This window comes from Lonchura striata, chromosome 4A (assembly GCF_050655825.1).
Source record: "Lonchura striata isolate lonStrDom1 chromosome 4A, ASM5065582v1, whole genome shotgun sequence".
Lineage (NCBI taxonomy): Eukaryota > Metazoa > Chordata > Aves > Passeriformes > Estrildidae > Lonchura > Lonchura striata.
In genome coordinates, this window is record NC_140742.1 from 9,709,465 (window position 1) to 9,727,805 (window position 18,341).

An 18,341-nucleotide genomic window follows, 5' to 3' on the forward strand; every position below is an offset into this window, starting at 1 on the left:
CCGGCCCCGGCTCGGCTCGGCTCGGCTCCCCGCCCCTCCTCCCTCTGCCCGCTCCCTCCCCCGCCGCCCACAGGCGCACGCACCGCTCCTCTCTCACAGACACACACACACACCGAGCCGATGCAGCTTTAAAGGGGCAGCTGCAGCCCGGGGGCCGCCCCACGTGAGGCCGGAGCGCTCCCGCCGAGCGCAGCCCGAGCGCGGAGCCGCGGCCGGAGCCGCCGGGGCTGGGCGGACGGGCCGAGCGGAGCGGAGCGGAGCCGAGCGGCTGCCAGCCCGCCTCACGCCAAGTTTGATCGATAACCCCCTCCCGGCCCGGCGGAGCAGCCTCGGCGGCTCCGCTACCCACCATCTTTGGGGGAAGTCCCTGCGTTGGGGGGGGGCTGCTGGCGACGGGGGAGAAAGGCAATCTCGCAGCCAATGAGCCCTGCTAGACTGGGGTGAAGACGAGAGCAGAGGGATTTGGGGAAGGAAAGAATAAAAAAAAGAGACGAAAGGAGCGGGACCATCCTCCCCACCACCTCCGCCAGCATCGCCACCGCCGCTGACGCCTCTCCGAGTCTCCAGTTGCGCCCATGCCTGTGCCGCCAGTTTCGGTTTAGGGGCTGAACCGCAGGGGCTGAAGAAAATGGGGCAGAGCGCGCCCCGGACCCTCCTGCTGCTGCTGGCGGGGCTGCTGGGGGAGGCTCTGGCGGGGTTCCCCAGCACCATCAGTATAGGTAAGCGCCCGCCGCGGCACCGCGACCCGCGCCTTCCTGCCAGCCGGGGGGAAGTTGTGTGGAGGGCAGCGGGGGCGAGCCCGGGCACGGCGGGGAAGGAGCCAGCCCCGCTCCGCTCCCTTCCCTCTCTGGGGGCGAGAGGCAGCGGCGGTGCCCGGGCTGCGCCGGCGGGCGGCTGCGAGCGGCGCCGGGCTGCCCGCACCCCTGCGAGCGGCGGGGATCGGGTCCGCGCTCTGCGGAGCCCTGCCCTGGAGCAGCGCACCCCGTGCAGCACAAAATGCGAGGGGGTCGTGGCGTGAATCTGTAGCGACGTGCCCGAAAGCCGGGGCCGAGCGAGCCGTGAGGCTCGGGGCAGCGGGTGAAGCCGGGGCTGTTCCTGCCGTCCCTCGGAGCATCATTTCCCTCGGCCGCGCTACCGCTCCAGCAGACCGTGAAACCGCACGTTTGCCACGCCGCACGCCGCCGTGTCCCCCACATAACTACAGTGGCGATGTTTCGGTAGCCTGGACAGGATTTAGGAGCCACGGTTCCCCAAGTTAGACTTTTAAATCTCTGTGTGGGCATCCGTGTAGAAGTGGCCTGGTTTTCAAGGTGCACCTGCAGCTCCAAGCGACTCTCATTGCTGAGGGGGCACCTGGATGTGGTGTGTGGCTTTAAAACCCTAACTTTGGACTTGGAATATGTATTTAATGTAGGTGCTCTGTCAGTTATGTGCTCACGTTCAGGCTGCTCCTGTTCATTCTCTCCTGCAGTGTGCAGCAGGCAAATACAACTTATTGCCATTGTTTCTCCTCAAAATTAATTCTGAAATACCTTTTTCCTTTTTTCCTTTTTTTTTTTCCTCCTCACTTAGGTGGACTTTTCATGAGGAACACTGTTCAGGAGCACAGTGCATTTCGATTTGCTGTGCAGCTATACAACACAAACCAAAATACCACAGAAAAGCCCTTCCATTTGAACTATCACGTAGATCACTTGGACTCTTCCAACAGTTTTTCAGTGACAAATGCTTGTAAGTAAATACCTGGTTTTTAAAAATATATTAATTTGTTATCTATCTTACATTCAGTTCCTTCCTGGTAGCCTAGAGTTCTTGGTCATACAATACAGTGCAACAAATGTGTATAGTGACTGGAGGTTTAGTAGATTTGCAGCATTATGTTGAATACCTTAGGAAAAGTTCTCTTACCACTTCATCCCCTTAGTTTGGTTTTTCAGGAAAACAACCATGTTGTTGATACAGCAGTGCTGTGTGGCTGCAATCAGTGAATTGCTGCTGAAGCAAGATCCCTTTTCCGTTGAGTCTACAACCTAGCTGTATGAAAAGGCATAATTTGCAAATAATACACTATGTAGGGAAAAACCAGAAACCACTGTTTAGAAGTGACCTTGAGAGAGAGAGCAGGCTAAAGGGGCTTATTTGCCTCATCTGCCTTGAAATACTGAGTTGTTTTCTTACAGTGAGAGTCCTGTGAAAAGCTGAGGAGACTGTAAACTGACACATAATGTTAGAGCTGAGGAGAGAGAAAATGGAATCAGAACACTTGGATGCTAGGAGAAATAGCTCTGCACAAGCAGTGCACTTGTAGAATTTGAGCTTTTATTAACAGAAGATGCAAAATAAAACTTTGAGTATTTAAATGTGGTATTTAAATGCAAAATCTCTGTCAGAAAGACTTGTGCGTGTTCTGCATTTTAAGAAGCATTACTTTACCAATAGTAGTTCCTGGATATTTGTTTTACTGATGTATCCAAATTCGATTCCGTGCAAGTTTTATTGTAAATCTTTGGAAATGAAAGGAGTCCTCTTTCAGGGTAACTAATGCACTTTGCAATGTGGAGATATATGTCTGCACATGATCTAATGGACTGCTGAATGCAATGTACTAACTTCACATTATGAACAGGTTTCCTCTCACAGTTTGCAGGTTTATACTCACAGTGTAAAATGGTCAAAGAGGAAGCATTGTACTTAAATAATGAAGTACTGGAGTACAGAAAACTAGTCTTTTTTGCTTTAAAACAATTCTGTGTTTTGAATAACTTATTTATTTTTTTATTTGCAGGAGATAGGATAGTTCTTATATTCCTGTCCCACTGTATATTTTGAGAAAGTTGGTGGTTAAAAAATATACAGTAAGGAAACATTTGGACAAATTTTGGATTGATATTCTAATATATCCCCCATGTGACTGCTTCTTGGTAGTGCAGTGTTACACTCTCCAAAGGACTTTGAAGTAGGACCTTTAAAACTTCTGCAGAGGGGTTAGTTATGTAATATACAATAAAAATACTTGGTAAAGTGAGAAAAAATGGTAAATAAAAGCATGTCTCTACTTTGCATCTTATTTTGCTAATCCTATCCAGCTTCAACAGCTCTTACAACAAACATCAGACTATTAATCCTTAATCAGTGTAATCCCTTCAAGAGGCTGCATCTCAAGCACAGTTTCCTAAATATCAATTATATGGATTTAAACTAAATACATTGAACTGCTTGGGTGATTAATTATTAATTGTTTTTTAAAAGTTGTTGCCAGCTCTTCTCCCACCAGCAGAATTGATACACACACTTGTTTAGGACAGTGTTCTACTCATCTTCTGACATCTAATGATTTTTGTCAATGCTTATTAAAAGCTGTGGCAATTTTAGTAAAGTGGGATGGTTTTCTGTAATACAGGGCTGCATGTTCCAACACCTGTATTACCAGTGTAGTAAAATTGGGAAAATTAAAATCTCTGGAGAAACTGTAGACCAAAGAAGATGTACCTACAGTAACCTATTTAAAAGCAGAAGATGTGAAAAAAGAAACAGACAAAAGAAAATGAAAAGGTGACCTTGTCTGTACTGTGTCAACCACCTCATAATAGTGTTGATAAGAAAAGAATATGGAGAGTCGATAAGTCACCACTCACAGACTTCAGTAGCTCAAAATATAAAAAATCCCATCAGAACAGTTATTCTTTTGAATCTGGTACCAGTTACCTTTGAAAGTCTTAATTAACACTTATGTGTATCAATGCATTAGGATGAATTAATAGCTCCTCACACTACCTGACCAAAATTCCAGCCTTTAACTATATCCTCATTTCCTCTGGGAGTGGCAGAAAATTTCAATGTGCTGCCATATCCATGCAGGAATTCTTTCCACAACATTTTTACCTCACTTGGAGATAAGCATATATTGTCTCCAGTGCTGTCACACAGCCGTTTGATCAATATTTGCAATTGGCAGGGTTCCATAGGAGAGAAACCTGCAGTGACTCTGCCTTCACTGGGGAGGGAGGCTGTGCCTGACTGTGGTGGGATAGGTACAGGAGCTGAGAGGAAATTGAAGAAAGGAGAGAAAGGAGCATGTGTAGCCTGAGCCTAGTGCCTGTACTAGGCAGCATCCATTAAAAAATACTTTTCATTCTCTTTTGCATAGATTTGTGTGAGCGTGACTGTAGTAAGTGCTCCTGTGTGCAGGGATGGGGGGGGCTCTGCTCAGAAAGACTTGGGTTCTTACTGTGCAGCTGCACATCCTGCTTGATGCAATCTGGTGCATTCCAGAGGAGAAAAAAAAAACCTCTTCTGAAGTATTCTCATGAGCCTGAGAAAAATGGCCCACCTCTGCTACGGCAGATTTGGCAATATCCCAACCTGGGAACAAACTTGTTTAGAAGCAGAAGAAAATTCCTGCCCTAAGCCCCTCCCTCTCATTCTTTTTTCAGTTAAATGATGCATAATCTGATTTATGTACATGTATTCCCTGCTTCGCTGCTAGCACCAAGCCTCTCTCTGTATATTTAATTTACACACATTCATACAGTATTTATCTACTCTGTATTTATCTGCCCACTTATTTATTTAGTTGTATGATATCTTAACAGAGAACAAATGCAAACACAGATGAAAATTCCAGTGTATTTAAAGGTGAATTGAAGTTTATCAGTTGGCTCTAGGGAAATTATTACATTTCTTAAAATATGCAGCTTTTTGCTATCAGTAGAAACAGAAAGCAAGCCAACTTGACCTATGAATTTATAAAATCAAAATCAGGTTATATTTTCTTTAAAAATGCTAATGTAGGGAGTGAGCTAGCTTTTTCAGAATAATATGAATGTGACAACTTAAATGTGTAAATTTGTCACTGAAGCAATATCTCCCATGCATTTCTCATAATCCGATGATGTTCATGTTCATGTTGAATTGTGTGTATGGTTCTGTAGATCACATTCCCTAGAAATAACCCACGTCTGTCGTTCTGCTCTGCACTTGTAGTGCACTGTACTAACACTGCTCCAGCCTCTGCAGTGTCAGCTCATTAGCACACAGATCTCATATTCCCTCTCTGCACTGTCATTGCAAAAAATTGCTGTTGTACACCTTTACAGCCAACAAATGTGCACTTGCCTTATGTACAATCTTCAAGAAATATTTAGAAAAGTAAGCTAAATCTTATGTGTAGTCTCCCTTGAATTTGTCAAAGCCTTTTTAATGAAAAGCATAGTTTTCATTAAAATCTGTTGATCATGTAAATGAAGGTGGTGGGATGTGTGCAGATGAAAAGGGGCTGTGATTGTAGAATCTAATTAATCTACAGATAGATTCCATCTCTCAGCTAAATCTAACCTATCAGCTGCAAATTCTTGTCCCATTATTTTTTCTGAGTTTTTTTCTTATGTGGATTTCTTCTAAATCCAGAAAGCTTTTTGTATTTTACCAATTATAGATGTGTTGTGGTTTTTTTTTTTTTACATGAGCATTCATTTTTCAAGAGACCAAAAAAAAAAGAGGGAAAATGCAAAGACATGCTAACCTTAGGTTGCTAAAATCCTGTAGATGGTTGTATTGGCACTTTCTCGAAGGGGTCTGATTCCAGACTTATAAAAATTTACTTTAGCATCCTTGCAGTTCTTGTGTTTAATCCTAAAAATTCAACTTGGAAGATTTTAAAGGGAAAAGTGCATGTTCATTGTTGTGAGAGTGTTGCAGAAAATGATACCTCGGGACAAGTAGCAGACAGTTTTGCAGTTTAACTGAGCTGCTCCCTCTCCCAGGGCGCAGGTGTGGGGGTGTGTGTGCTCACACGCACCCTCACTCGCACTCCAGCGCACGTGCACGAGCCCACGTTTTCTTTAGGTGCTGTTCAGCATTTCTTTGTGCCAGTGGGCAGATAATTTGCTTCCCTTGCATCTGTGTGCTCTTTGGCCAGCTGGCAGAGGACACTGATGCTGCAAGTGGTCAGCTCCCTTCTGCCAAAAGCATGAGCATGTGTTGCTGGAAGCATTGCCAAGTTTGGGCCGGGTACTGGTGGTTTTGCAGGAGCAGCAAGCACAGGGGAGATGCCTGAACTCTCCCAGTATGGAATATACTCTAGTTTCTCCAGTGTCCTGTGGTAAAACACCTGGAAATGTGCTTTCTACACAGCTCTGCTCATTACAGACCACTGAAAATGCCATTCATGCTGCAAAATGCGCTCAAGTATCATGGTTAACTGCTGCATGACCACCAAAAGCAGCTGACTTCAGTTTAGGGGTCAAAGCTTTTGCATTATTTGGTCTAGGTTGAAACGGGAAAGGTGTCTTCCAGCTATCATTTGTTTCCATTTCATGGCAGAGCAGATGATTTGTCATTAAACTTAATGTGATATCAGTGTTAGCAGAAGGAACTATACAATTTTCGAACTATTTCTTTGTTATTTCTTAAAATAATTTCAGAATAAGCTTTCTCTCCTTTGCTGCATACATTACATTGATGTACTGTTTAGATATTAGGATGCCATTTAATTCACACAGTTTAGAGGGGAAAAATACCCTACATGGATGGACACTTACTTGAGAAACTCTGAGTTCACCAAATGAATGAAGAGTAAAGCATGGTAAAGAGTGCCATTTACTTGTTTCATTTTGGAAAGATTTTGTGCAGATGCAGATAGGAAGTTGTTCAGTTTTCCTATATAGCACAGGGCCTGGAGGACCCATGGGGCTGTTAGGGCAGGTTGGAGAGCTACTGATTAACTACCCCTTCCCATGAAATATATAACAGCTGTAGTTTATCTCTGGGAGGAAATGGAGATGCCATGATGGGAAACTAGCCTGTGACAGAAGCTTTTAACAACAACGAAAAAAGCCCCGCAGTTTTGTTGAAGGCTGATTTGGGAGCTTGCCCAAGAGCTGCAGAAAACAGTGGGTTTCTTTCCTCTGGGTTCACTGTGTTCAGTGTCTGGGAGGTGGGAGGCCATCCTACTGCCAGTGTAGGACTGTTATGCAAGAAGGTGTGAAATGAGAGAGCTGATGCATTTTCAGTGTTTCTTTGTTGTCACAAACCATTGATTTAACATTTTCCATTTAAAGTACATAATTTGTCATTACTAGTTCTAGAATGCTAATTTTGATTTAGTTCGGCATCCTTAAAATGTTTTAGAATATGTTATTTTTGAAACAGCAACAGTGTATTTTCATCATTCATTTCAAACCAAGCCAACCCATATAAATGAAAACCTGTGTTCATTTATTGTGAGAAAGGTGTTATGTGAATTGGTTTAGGGCATTTAAGTTACTGCCTGAGAGCAGTACTTTCTGTGCTGCTGGAGAGCAGAGATCACTGGAAGGCCATCACCCCTTTTCTAAGAAAACTCTTAAGGCAGCCTAAAAACTCTGTACCTATTGTCAGGAGGTTTGCTATATGAAGGCTTGTACTTCCACTGGAACAAAATGATGATCTAAAGCAAAAAATTTAGAAATTATTGATCTAGATAAAACCACTTTCTGTGAAGCTGTGATGATCACTGCAGTGAAGCAATTTACAAATTTCACCCATGGAGATTCTTTTCTTCTAAATATGCATAAGCCAGAAGCTTCCCCTCTGTTGTATCACCTGCTTTATGTTATTGTTGATCTTCAGAATATCAGATGCCTTTGAAACTTCAAATTTGAAATAATCTTTGAGTTTTCATGTGCAGCCATCTGATGGGGACTTCAGGGTAGACACTCCTGCTCTGCTGCTTGCAGTCATCGCAGCTGGACACTGATAACTACCACACTGCCTCACAGGACACACTCCAGCCTGGCTCTGTTGGGAACTTTGGAGATATTTCTATATCAGCAGATACAGAATGCAGAGTTCATTTTATTAGTGCACAGCAATGTGTGAAATATTCAAAGGCAGTGAGTACCCTTTCAGTTGGTCTCACAAAGATGTGTTAGTGGTGATACTATCGTGTATGCACAGAGCAAGAGAAACAGGTGAGATAGGGTTTCTATGTAAAGAGAAAGAGTGAATGTAGGAGCGAGTTATGTCAGTGAATCCTCTGAGCAGTCATTCCTGCATATCCTTGCCATTGTGTCTGAGGCTCTGGATCTGTGTTATCATCTTAACTGTTTCTGAAATAGCACGTGGCAACGTGCAACCCTGACACAAACACCACACAGGAGGCACAGACACCCTTAATGCGTGAGCATCAATCTGCAGAGACACAGTGCTGTGGATAATTTGCCCAGGCACTTGTAGGAAGGGTGAATTGCTTTCCTGGAATGGATAACAGTGCAGGTGAGCACTCTTCTGCTGGAATGGAGTGACCTATCTGGTCACTTGTATGTAATTATTTTGCCAGACTGTTTGGATGTTTCAGATATGCTGAAAGTTTTTTTGATTTGTTTGTTTCAAGTGCAATTTACATGTTTGCTTTCAATCCACTTATAACTTAAGTGATTGGCTTCGAATGCTTAGTCCTGCCCTTGTGTTGGGCTGATATTTGCTAGAGCTTATTCAAGTGTAATGTTTGAAATTCTGGTCAAGAATTTAAAAAATATGTCTGGCTTTATGTGTTCTTCAATAGCTTGAGAGTTTTTTAGTAATAGGACTTTCTTTAAAAATATATGCAGCTGTCTGGATAAGAGATAGCTAATGTCTGATGATATACAGTCTGTGCATAGTCACTCATTTTGTGTGTACTTCATTATTTTCACACGTCTTTCTCCTGGGCTGATGTGTGTAATGGTGCTTGCTGATTTCACCATGGGTAGTTTTGCCACATGCAAGCATCAAGCATTTGAGCCTGGCCTATCTGGTAAAGGGGCTGACCTTGGGAAATGGTGGAATCCTCTGTGGCTCATAGCATGATTTGGAGTAAGTTGAATTGTCATTTAATGGCACGGTTTTGCTGTCTTTTATACAAGGGTAGTAAAATTTACCTCTAGCTCAGAGGTACTGCAAGTCTGTTTCCAGTAAAAAACTTGGAGAGCTTAGGCTAACAGCACCTTCTTTGATTTATTGATCACTTCTTCCACTTCCTAAAAAAGACAAACCCAAAACCAAAAAACAACCGACATAAAAAAAAAATCAAGAAGAAAAAAAATCCCCACCAAAATCCAGCCTACTTTTGATCCTGTTGAAAGATGAATTGAAATTGGCAATTACAAATTTTCTGTCCTTGCTGTAAGAAGATGTTCATTCCTACTGATGGAGCTGGGAGAACATGTGTCGCAGCTGTACAGCAAGCCAATCTATCACTTGGCTAAGGAGGAGTTTTCAGCTCTTTACCTGAAATAAGCAAAGCTGTTGGAGAGAAAAGATATTTGATACTGGAAAGTTTTTTGTCCTTTGATTCTTTATAATAAATATGGTCCATGCTACTGCAGCACAGCATATGCCCAGTTCTTGCCTACCTGACCCCACACTCTGACTGCTTATTTGAGTGATGGGAGAAAGACCTGTCTTTACTAGAAGTGCTGCTGTCTGTTGAATTCTGCCAGTGAGGTGGGCTGTAATCAGTATCTCACAGCTGCTAGCTTTTCCAGGAGATGTGCAGCAGTGCGTTTCAGGGGTTGCTGCCTCCCGTGATTTCTTTGTCTCATTTCCATTTCAGAGATCTTAGTCTGATATGGGTGCTGCAGCCCACTTAGTGAACATGGATCAGGTCTTGTGGATCACAGGGTTGCTGCATCATGACACACATCTTGATTTGTCTTTGTACTCTGCTGTGCATGCTAAATTCCCTAAAACTTTTTGGTGGTTGTTGTTGTAATTTGTGTTTTTCTGCTGAGGGGGAGCTGCAAGAGGGAAGATGGTCTGGGGAAAAGTAGTAATGGGAAAGTTTTTTCAGGTGATGAACTTTTGTAGCCTTTCTACAGGAGAGCATGGTGAAACACTGATTTTTTACCAGTTACAGAGGTTTTGTCTTCTTAGACTTTACCACTTGTGTCACCAAGTTTGAATTCTAATGAAGTCTGCTGGTCAGAAAACTCAAGTTCGTGCATTCTTTTTTTTCCAGCAGTTAGATGAGAGCTAATTAGTGTCTATTGATTTGCAAAGGACTGACCCCAACTCTAACCCTGGATTGACTCAAAACTGTTAGGGGGATTTTAAATTATCTAGCAAGTTTAATGTACTCACCCATCTTTCTCTGAAGTGTTTGTGCAGTGGTCAAGTAGGATCTCCAGAGTGGCTTCACTACTGTTGTGGAATATGTGAAAAGCACTTGAACCTAAGGAAGTGCTGAATGAGCAAACATTCTGCATAATACCTACTATCCAACTCTGAATTTCTTTTTTAAAAATTTGCTTTTTGTGCCTATTTGCTTATGACTTCTTGATGAATTGAAAATGGGCTAAAGAGAAAAAAGGTACATGGTCATCATGTGCCAGCTGATCCTATTTCTTTCCTATTTCAGCCATGTCAGCAGAGTGATTCTCATGACTAATGGTAGTTTTTATATATTTATATTTAATGCCTTGGCCAGCTCAGAGCTACTTCCTCTATAGAACCATTATCCCACTGTTCTGTGCATCCCAGAAACTAATTGTATATCCCAGAATATCATGATCAAAATTATGGGAGCTATGTGACTTATTAATTTTTCATTTCAGATGTAGTTCCAAAAAGGGTTTAAAGATTAATTTGGGATCAACCAGAAAATGTGAGAATTAAAAATAAAAGCTTTTAAAAATAGTTTTCAGACCTAAAAAAAAATTACTGAGCTTCAGTTGAAGTCAAATGTTTTGTTTTGGAAATGATGATTTCTGTTTTGTGCATTTTCCTGGTTGAAACAATTTGGTGAAGCTTATCCAAGCTAGCAAGATGCTTCCTGCAGGCATGAATTTACCTGTTTCAGTGTAAAAGCACCTGTTCTGTCCAGTTTTTATAACAACATAGATTACAGATGTGACTAAAATTGTGTGTGATTTGGAAGAAATCCTGCTTTTTTTCAGGGTATGTAGTTCAAACTGCTTGTGATGGATTTTATGGATAGATGACTTTTGTCAGTCAAAGTATGTATAGTATATCTTCCCACACCATCTACAGGCAATTTACTTTATTACTGGAGAAGCAGCGAGATAAGCCCAAAACTGAGCAAAATGAGACCAGTTCACCCTCCTGAAGTTCTCCACTGCTCCAGCTGCAGAAGCTGCTCTGAAGCATGGATCAGTGTAGCTTTCTACATGCAGAGGGTAGTAAATGTTGTGAAGGTTTCCAAACTGCACTGTCCTGTTTGAAAAATGTGTGTTCATATGCATCAGGTTTGGTTTACTGACAGTTACTTTGTTCTATATAACACAAAAAGAAATTGCAAGTGGTGATACTTAGTTATGTGTATCTGCAGTGACCACTGGGACGTAATGTTTAGTGCTTTATTATTCTACCCTCAAAAAAAAAAAAAAAAAAAAGAAAAGAAAAAAAAGGCCTCTGTATCCCATTGGAATAAATAGGGGCAGTCAGTGTAGGCACACAGGGTGTGGTGATTGGGAGTGGGGCTGTGCCCAGCCTCATCCCCAGGGGCTCAGCTGTGAGCAGCAGGGGAGCAGCACTGACAGCGATGAGCCATGGAGTGCCCAGGGCACTGAGCAACCACCAAAGGGCACAGAGGGCTCACAGCTGCACTGCATCAACATGGGGGGATAAAAGGTTGGGCTGAAGAACAAGAAGGACAGATGCTTGCAGCCTTGTGAAGTGACCTGATGTTACTCTGTGTGGGCAGGTGCCTGAAGCCTTCTGATGTGGCATGGTGTTAATTTGTGTGAGTAAATGCTTGCAGCCTTCTGCAATTCTATGGGGATACTCTGTGTGTTGTGGCTGTCTCAGCTGTGACATGTGCTGTGACAGTTAAGATACATGATGGGGTTTTTTTTCTGGTGTGATTTACACTGGGGTAGGTTTAGAGTAGCTGTGTGAAATCAGTAAAGGCTAAAAGCAGAGTGGTCCCTCCTGGAGTGTTCCTGGCTCTTAAGTAGGGAATGTGGGTCCAGGACAGCCAATGGATTCTTCAGGGGAGATCCTGAACATCTTAATCAATAGCACACCTTTCCTCCAGGGCTGTGTGGGTTGTCCAGACTCCTGACTTCATCAACTAACTGAATACACCCTTGTGTTGCAGAGCATGTTATTTCCTTCTGGAACTTTGGGAAATTCAGCAAAATGATCACGTTCAGCTGTAGTAAGTGTCCCCTTATAAATGATGCTGGGTATCTCAGAAGTATCTGTAATAGACTCTGTAGAGCAGAATCTGCTAAGGAAAGATTTCGTTTTTCAGTTGAAACAAAATAGTGTAAATCAAATAGTCTCCAGTGGAAAGTGCTGACCCTGCTTTTAGCAGAAGTCACTTAGACCATATCTGCTTTCAGTTTTTCTTTTTTTTTTTCCTCCTTTTCCAACTACAGGTATATTTTTTGTAGCTGTGAAGCTTTCACTACTTTTCTCTGCATCGGTTTATGTATTTTGCAATTCTTTTATGAATAGAGGCTGTGTGACATTAAAGACTGTAGACTCTTCTGTGAAATTTAACTCCTTGTGTCTTTTAGGTGCTTGGATGAATAGTGATAGTTTTGACTCTAAAACATTACATCTTTTTCTGAGTCATTCTAGAGATAATTCAAGAACAAGTCTCTGGTAGAGCAGGGTCTTTTGACAGAAGCATAAAGCTAACATATTAATTTATTTTCATGTGTAAAAACACACTGTTGTTTTTCATAAACGGGGAACCTATTGTGGGTAATGATGCTAACTCCTGCATCCTGGTCAGGTTCCAGCTTGGATCAGTATCAGCATAAATCTGTTATTTTCCTGAAAGCTTTATTTAGATAAATTATCTGCACTTCCTGTCTTAAATTCTTATTGTGTTGCTCTGCAGTGCTAGCCCCTGTTTCACATAAGATGCATTTGAGATTTGAGGCAATCTCTGCATACGCTGGAGGATACAATTTGATATTAAAGTATATTTTCCTTGCAGGCTTTTCTGCAAAGATTCTGTGCTTCCTTGGTACTGTCTGGAGATTCTCTGTGTTAATAAGAATTGTTTTATTAATTGATTCCAGAATCTGCTGCACTGGAATAGTCTGCCTTAGTCAGGATCTCCATATGAATTTTAAAATGGCATCTTTCTGGACAAAATTCTGCTTTTTACTATGTTGTCTCTAAAACTGATTATATCAGCCCAGTTTATTTCTTATATATGCTGGGTTGATTTCAGTTTACAGCAAAATTCTCTATAGGGGGATTAAAATAAAAATTGTGTTTTCAAGAAGGCTGGGTGAAGCTATGAGATAAGAATCATTTCAGTTTCTCAGTAATTCAGCTCTGTAACTGAATGTGTGTGGAGTACCCTTGAAAAAGTATCTGAAAACTCCAAAAACAGGAGACCTTCTGCAAAATGGGTGTGGGAAGGGCAAAAGTAGCATGACAGTCTCCCCTGCTATCCTGGCTGTCTCTTTCCTGGATGAAAGAAGCTGTAGAAGTGCAGAGCATTAGGATCAAACCTCCTGGATAATCAGGACTGTGACTTTGTTCTGCATGACAGAGAAGGGCCTGCGGTTCCTGCTGCTGCTGCCTTTTCCACTGAGCCTGCCAGCAGAAGGATCAATTAGTGCCAGCTGCAGGAGGGCAGCTCCCTTACAAAGGCCTGTGTCCACTTAGAACTGTTCATTTAAGCTCTCATTATGAACTTCAGGTTAATAACAGTGCATGCTGCTACCTCATCATTTACCTGAAACTGAAAGACTATTTTACCAGTTTAGCCATTCTCCTACCTAATTCAGGTGATTTTTTGTGACTGAGTCCAACTTTAAATCTCCAGGAGAAGTGGATCATGTTGTGCTGTGATGATTACAGTTACAGTGTGTAGAGATTTATTGGCAATGTAGAATAAAAAGTAGTAACTTTAAAATATTGATGATCAAAGATGTGCAGCTTGATAAATTCACCCATTCTTAAAAGCTGGCTTTTCTTTATGGATGCCCTGCAGACAATTTTACTTTAACAATAAAATCAAGGCTTTCATTTTAAAACAGCCACAGCCTGCTTCATTTCTCAGAGGTGTAGAGGTTGTGAGGTTCCTCTGTTTGTCCACTGGTGAGTGTTTTCTTTTCAGAGAAGTTGATGCCAATAATCCTTTTGCTGTTGGTGGTTATGCTGAAAATATCCCACTGCAATGCTGGCTTAGTGTGGCTGGGCGTGCTGATTGTCATTAAACTAGCATTAAGCTTGTAAATTGGATAATGCTACAAGTTGAAGATTATTTTAATTGCTGGGATATAAATTTTCTGAGCAACAGGCTTTAAGACTTAAAAGTGATTTTGGATGTAGATGGACCAACGTGATTTTTGAAGCTTGGTGCAGCAGCAGTTTGATTATTTGGGTGCACACATATGTGCTGTTGCCTCCTGCTCAGAATGTGTTCAGAGGGCTTGGGCACTTCTGCAGAGCTCATCTGATGGAGTTTCTTTGGAGCATTACGCTCCATGTGAAGGAGCTGAGGTGATGGCCTCGGCTCCCATTCATGATATCTGCAGAAAAGAATTGCTGCAGTCTAGTGGTGTATTGAGCTCTCTGCAGTGGTGGCTCATGGCACCACAAATCCTGCCTGGAAGCCAAAGAGTGCCAGCCTCTAGGTTCTTGGGAGAACTGATCTTCCCTGTTTTCCCTAGAGCGCACACCAAGCATCTTGTAATTCGTACAGTGAAATAGGGTAGAAAACCTCTAAGTAAGAATTCCTGGTGTTTAGGAGATTTTCTGCAGGAGATGCGTGCCTCAGCCCAGGACTGGTGACCCACCAATGTGCAGGGTTGCATGCTCGGCAGCAGTGGTGTTGCAATACTTGCCCACAGCCCTGCAAGGCTGCCAGGGAGAGACTCACTACAACCACAGCAACTGGATCTCTTTCACTTCAGGGCTTTGGAAGCTTTCTTTGGGATCTGTATTCCACAGGGATGTGCTTTTTTCCGTTAGTCAGCTGTCTTTATTCCTTTTTCTATGTTCTCTGTTCTTGCTTTGTTTTTATAGATAGGAGCATAATTTTAAAATAAAAAAAAATGGAGCTATTTCACTTCCCAGAGACAGGGAACAGGACTGTGAATGGCGCCTTCTGTTCCCCGTCTGCCTGGGTTCACCTCGCGCCCATCAGCCTTGGCATTAGTCTCACTCACATGGAGCTGTTTGGTTTGTTTTGCTCTCAATAACTCTTTTGAGAGTGGGCAAGTTTCACACTGAAGTAGTTAAAAACCTCAGACTTGCTCACACTTCCTTTTAAGTTACATTAGTGTAAGTCACTACCCAGGCTGGGTTTGCTCAGATCACTGGAGCTGTCTGTGAATCCAGTTTGACTTTTGAGCTATTTACCAGTCCTTGAGATCGTGTGTTTCCTGCAAAGCTGGAACTGCTGAAGCACTGGAGGGATCCTGGAGCTTTCAGTGGGGCCTGTATGTAAATACAGTAACTGTGTGAATGAAAAACCAACAGTAAAATTCATCAGCATTTCTTTAGTTTCTTGAAGGCTGCCGTGCCTTCTGTGCTGATATGAGACTTCTGCAGCTCCCAGTGATGAACCCCCTGAAACAAATGGCTGAGATTAGTATTATTTATAGATAACCACAGAGATCATTCATCCTTCTCAAGCTGTTTATTTTTGGGCAGCCCAGTGAAACTGATGAAATTGCCAGTTGTCTGAAATGCTGCTGCCAGTTGTTTGAATGAACGGTATTGATTATAGTTACAGGACTATTCATCTCATACTGGCACGCATACAATACATGGATTATAAAAATGTTGTCTCTGTTGACAGCTGGGTTATGAAATGATACACTGAATTATATGTCCTTGCAGGCAGTGTCTGCATTGACTTTTCTTACCCTAATTCGAAAGTACTAAAAGTTACTTGAAGGAGTCCAGAATGGAGCATTGGACTCTGAAAATATTTTTTGTAGCTTTGTTAGAAACAACCAGTTGACAAGTTCATGGTGAAGTGCAGTTACACAGCAAAACTCCAGTGAGTAGTAACTGGTTTAAACAATTTTCTGCTGTGGAGGTGAAGAACATTTTTTTTATTAAAAGAGTAAATGACTTCTTGGAAGTTGCAGATAGAAAAGAGACTATTTAAGTGTACTTTATTACCACAGTTTTGTTTTGAAATCAAAGAAAACCTTGAGACAAGCCCTATTTGCAAGACATACAGTAGTAGCCTTCTGGCTTCAGAGCAAATACCTTCATCTTTCTCTTTTTTTTATTTTAAAAAAATGCATTGATGCAGTGATTGTATTTGTCTACAGCTACCCTCAAAAGTTTTCCATGCTTCATTCTGTCGCTTACTTAATGGTGTGTGTCCCAGTTGCCTGGGTCGTTCCATCACAATGTCTTCTGCCGTGGGATTCACCGGAGGCAAGGTCAGCAGATGGCTTGTTGGCTGTGGAACAGTCTGTACTTCTAACTTGAATGAGCTGGAACCCCAAAAGTTGAAATAAAAACCCCTCTCACATCCTCACATTTTAGAGAATGTGCTCTCTCATTGATACACTGCAGTATATTTGAAGGATTTATATTTTGTAAAAGTGTGATTATTAAATAAAGATTAGATGTATTTTTAAGTCTTGTGCTTGAAAATTTCTATTGTCTTGCTCTGTAGCCATGAGTGACTGAAAATAGATTTAAGTGCTCAGAGCATTTTTATTTTAGTTTTACTCATGCTTACTTGTTTATATCTGAAATAACACCACTGCCTCCAGCTGCTGTCCTGAGAGCAGACTTTGCCTATATTTGCCTGAACTAATTGGTACAATGAACCATAACTTGTGTGACAGTGTCACAGTGGTGACAGAAGTAGCTGTAGAATGCTAGGGTGTGTTTTAAAATGTTTGTGATTGTAGCCAATTTATTAAATAATTACATTTAAAGTTTCATTCAATACCTAAGTCCAAATCACTCCAGCTGGAGTTGATTGACTTATCATGCCTCATGAAAACAGATCTATGCCACTATGGTTCTTAAAATTATTTTTGGCAGTACAAGGTTTACAGATTTGCTGTGAATTTGTGTTGTTTGGTTACCAAAGGGTCATGTTCTTCTGCAGCTTGCATTACTTGTGATAGTTTCCAAGTGGAATATTTTTTACCATAATTCAAGGTTTTTCACAGCATAAACTACCAATTTCCTGAATAGGAAAATAATTTTTCCTCTTGTTCTTTCTTTCCTTTCATAGTCTGAGATTTCTTCTTAATCTGCAAAATTTGTAACGAGAAAATAAGTGAAACTAATCTTACTCTTCATTTGAGTGTCTCTTGTCATTGGTTTTTCAGATCCTAGCAAGCTACTTTTTATCTGTCTGCTTCCTTCTGCTTGCCTTTCCTTTGTCTCAGTATCTGCAGTGAAGCTGTTCTAATACCACCACTTTAATTGATGATGTTTTATTCTTAAATTCTTTCTCCAAAAATTTAATCTCCTCTTATGATATGGGATATGCTCAAGCTCTATATAAGTGGATGAGTTAGCAGAATAAATATCCTATGTGTTTATGGGAGAAGAGACACCCCCACACCCGTGCAGTCAGCAGAGAGAGATGGATTCTGTTACTGATTTGTGTGGTGCAGTGGCTGACAAGATACAGTAGCAAGGATAAAACACTAGTGACTGACTGCACTTGGCAAAATTTAGTGGTCTCTTCAGCTGTGAATGGGTCTGCTTAATTGTTCCCCTGCTGAAACGATGCATCAGAGCAGCCCAAGCTGAGCAGTTGTGATGGCTGAACTTGCTCCTGCTGCTCATGAACCAGACAGACTGTAAATGCAAACGGTAGGTGCTCCCCTTACCTCTAATTAAAGCATGGATGTGGGTTTGACTTCAGCTGCAGTGTCAAGTTACTCACAAAGCCACCTTGGGAGGTGATAAGCAGGTATTTTCACTAGATACTTTTGCCTTTTTGGCTTCCTTGGCAGAAAGGACAGCTTGAGGGTGAAGAAATGTACAGTGATGGATCTCTCCTTTTTTTTTTTTTTTTTTTTTTTTAATTATGGAAAATTGTGACATTTCTACAGTTCACTTTAGTGTAAAGAGGGAAATGTCCTGTGAATCCTAAGGAAAGATGTCCTTCACTAAGCAGAATTGTCTCATTCTTTTGTGGAGCTGCAATATGACTGCTTCTGTCCTATTTGTGGTTTAAAGATACAAGATCAATTGTGGTAATAAAGATTACCTGTGATGGTTATCTGGGTTCTTGAGAAAAGAATGGCAGAGGAAGAAATAAGGGTGATAATGTCATTTGAGAGGTTGCTTGTATAGGGCTTGTAGCTAAACCACCTTATTTAATATTCTTCAGTGTTCTGTGTTCTTGTCCCTAAGGGCATTAACACCTTGTTGGAGAGCTTGGCTGTTGAAACTGA

At 41.8% G+C, this 18,341-nt stretch overlaps 1 protein-coding gene across 9 annotated transcripts in view; it reads left to right on the forward strand.

Moving 5' to 3' along the window:
- The window catches only part of GRIA3 (glutamate ionotropic receptor AMPA type subunit 3), a 145,840-nt gene continuing 127,499 nt past the window's right edge, over window positions 1-18,341 (forward strand). For 3 of the 9 annotated variants that reach the window (XR_014952402.1, XM_031504790.3, XM_085570482.1), the window contains exons 1-2: window positions 36-719; window positions 1,573-1,731. Coding sequence is in view for 7 of the 9 variants with exons in the window: in XM_031504790.3 (XP_031360650.1) it covers window positions 629-719; window positions 1,573-1,731 (250 nt within the window). In the remaining 2 variants the exon portion in view is untranslated. Of the gene's footprint in view, window positions 720-1,572; window positions 1,732-18,341 lie in introns of all 9 variants that reach the window. The other 6 variants (XR_014952403.1, XM_085570483.1, XM_021548471.4 and 3 more) reach the window with 4 other exon arrangements.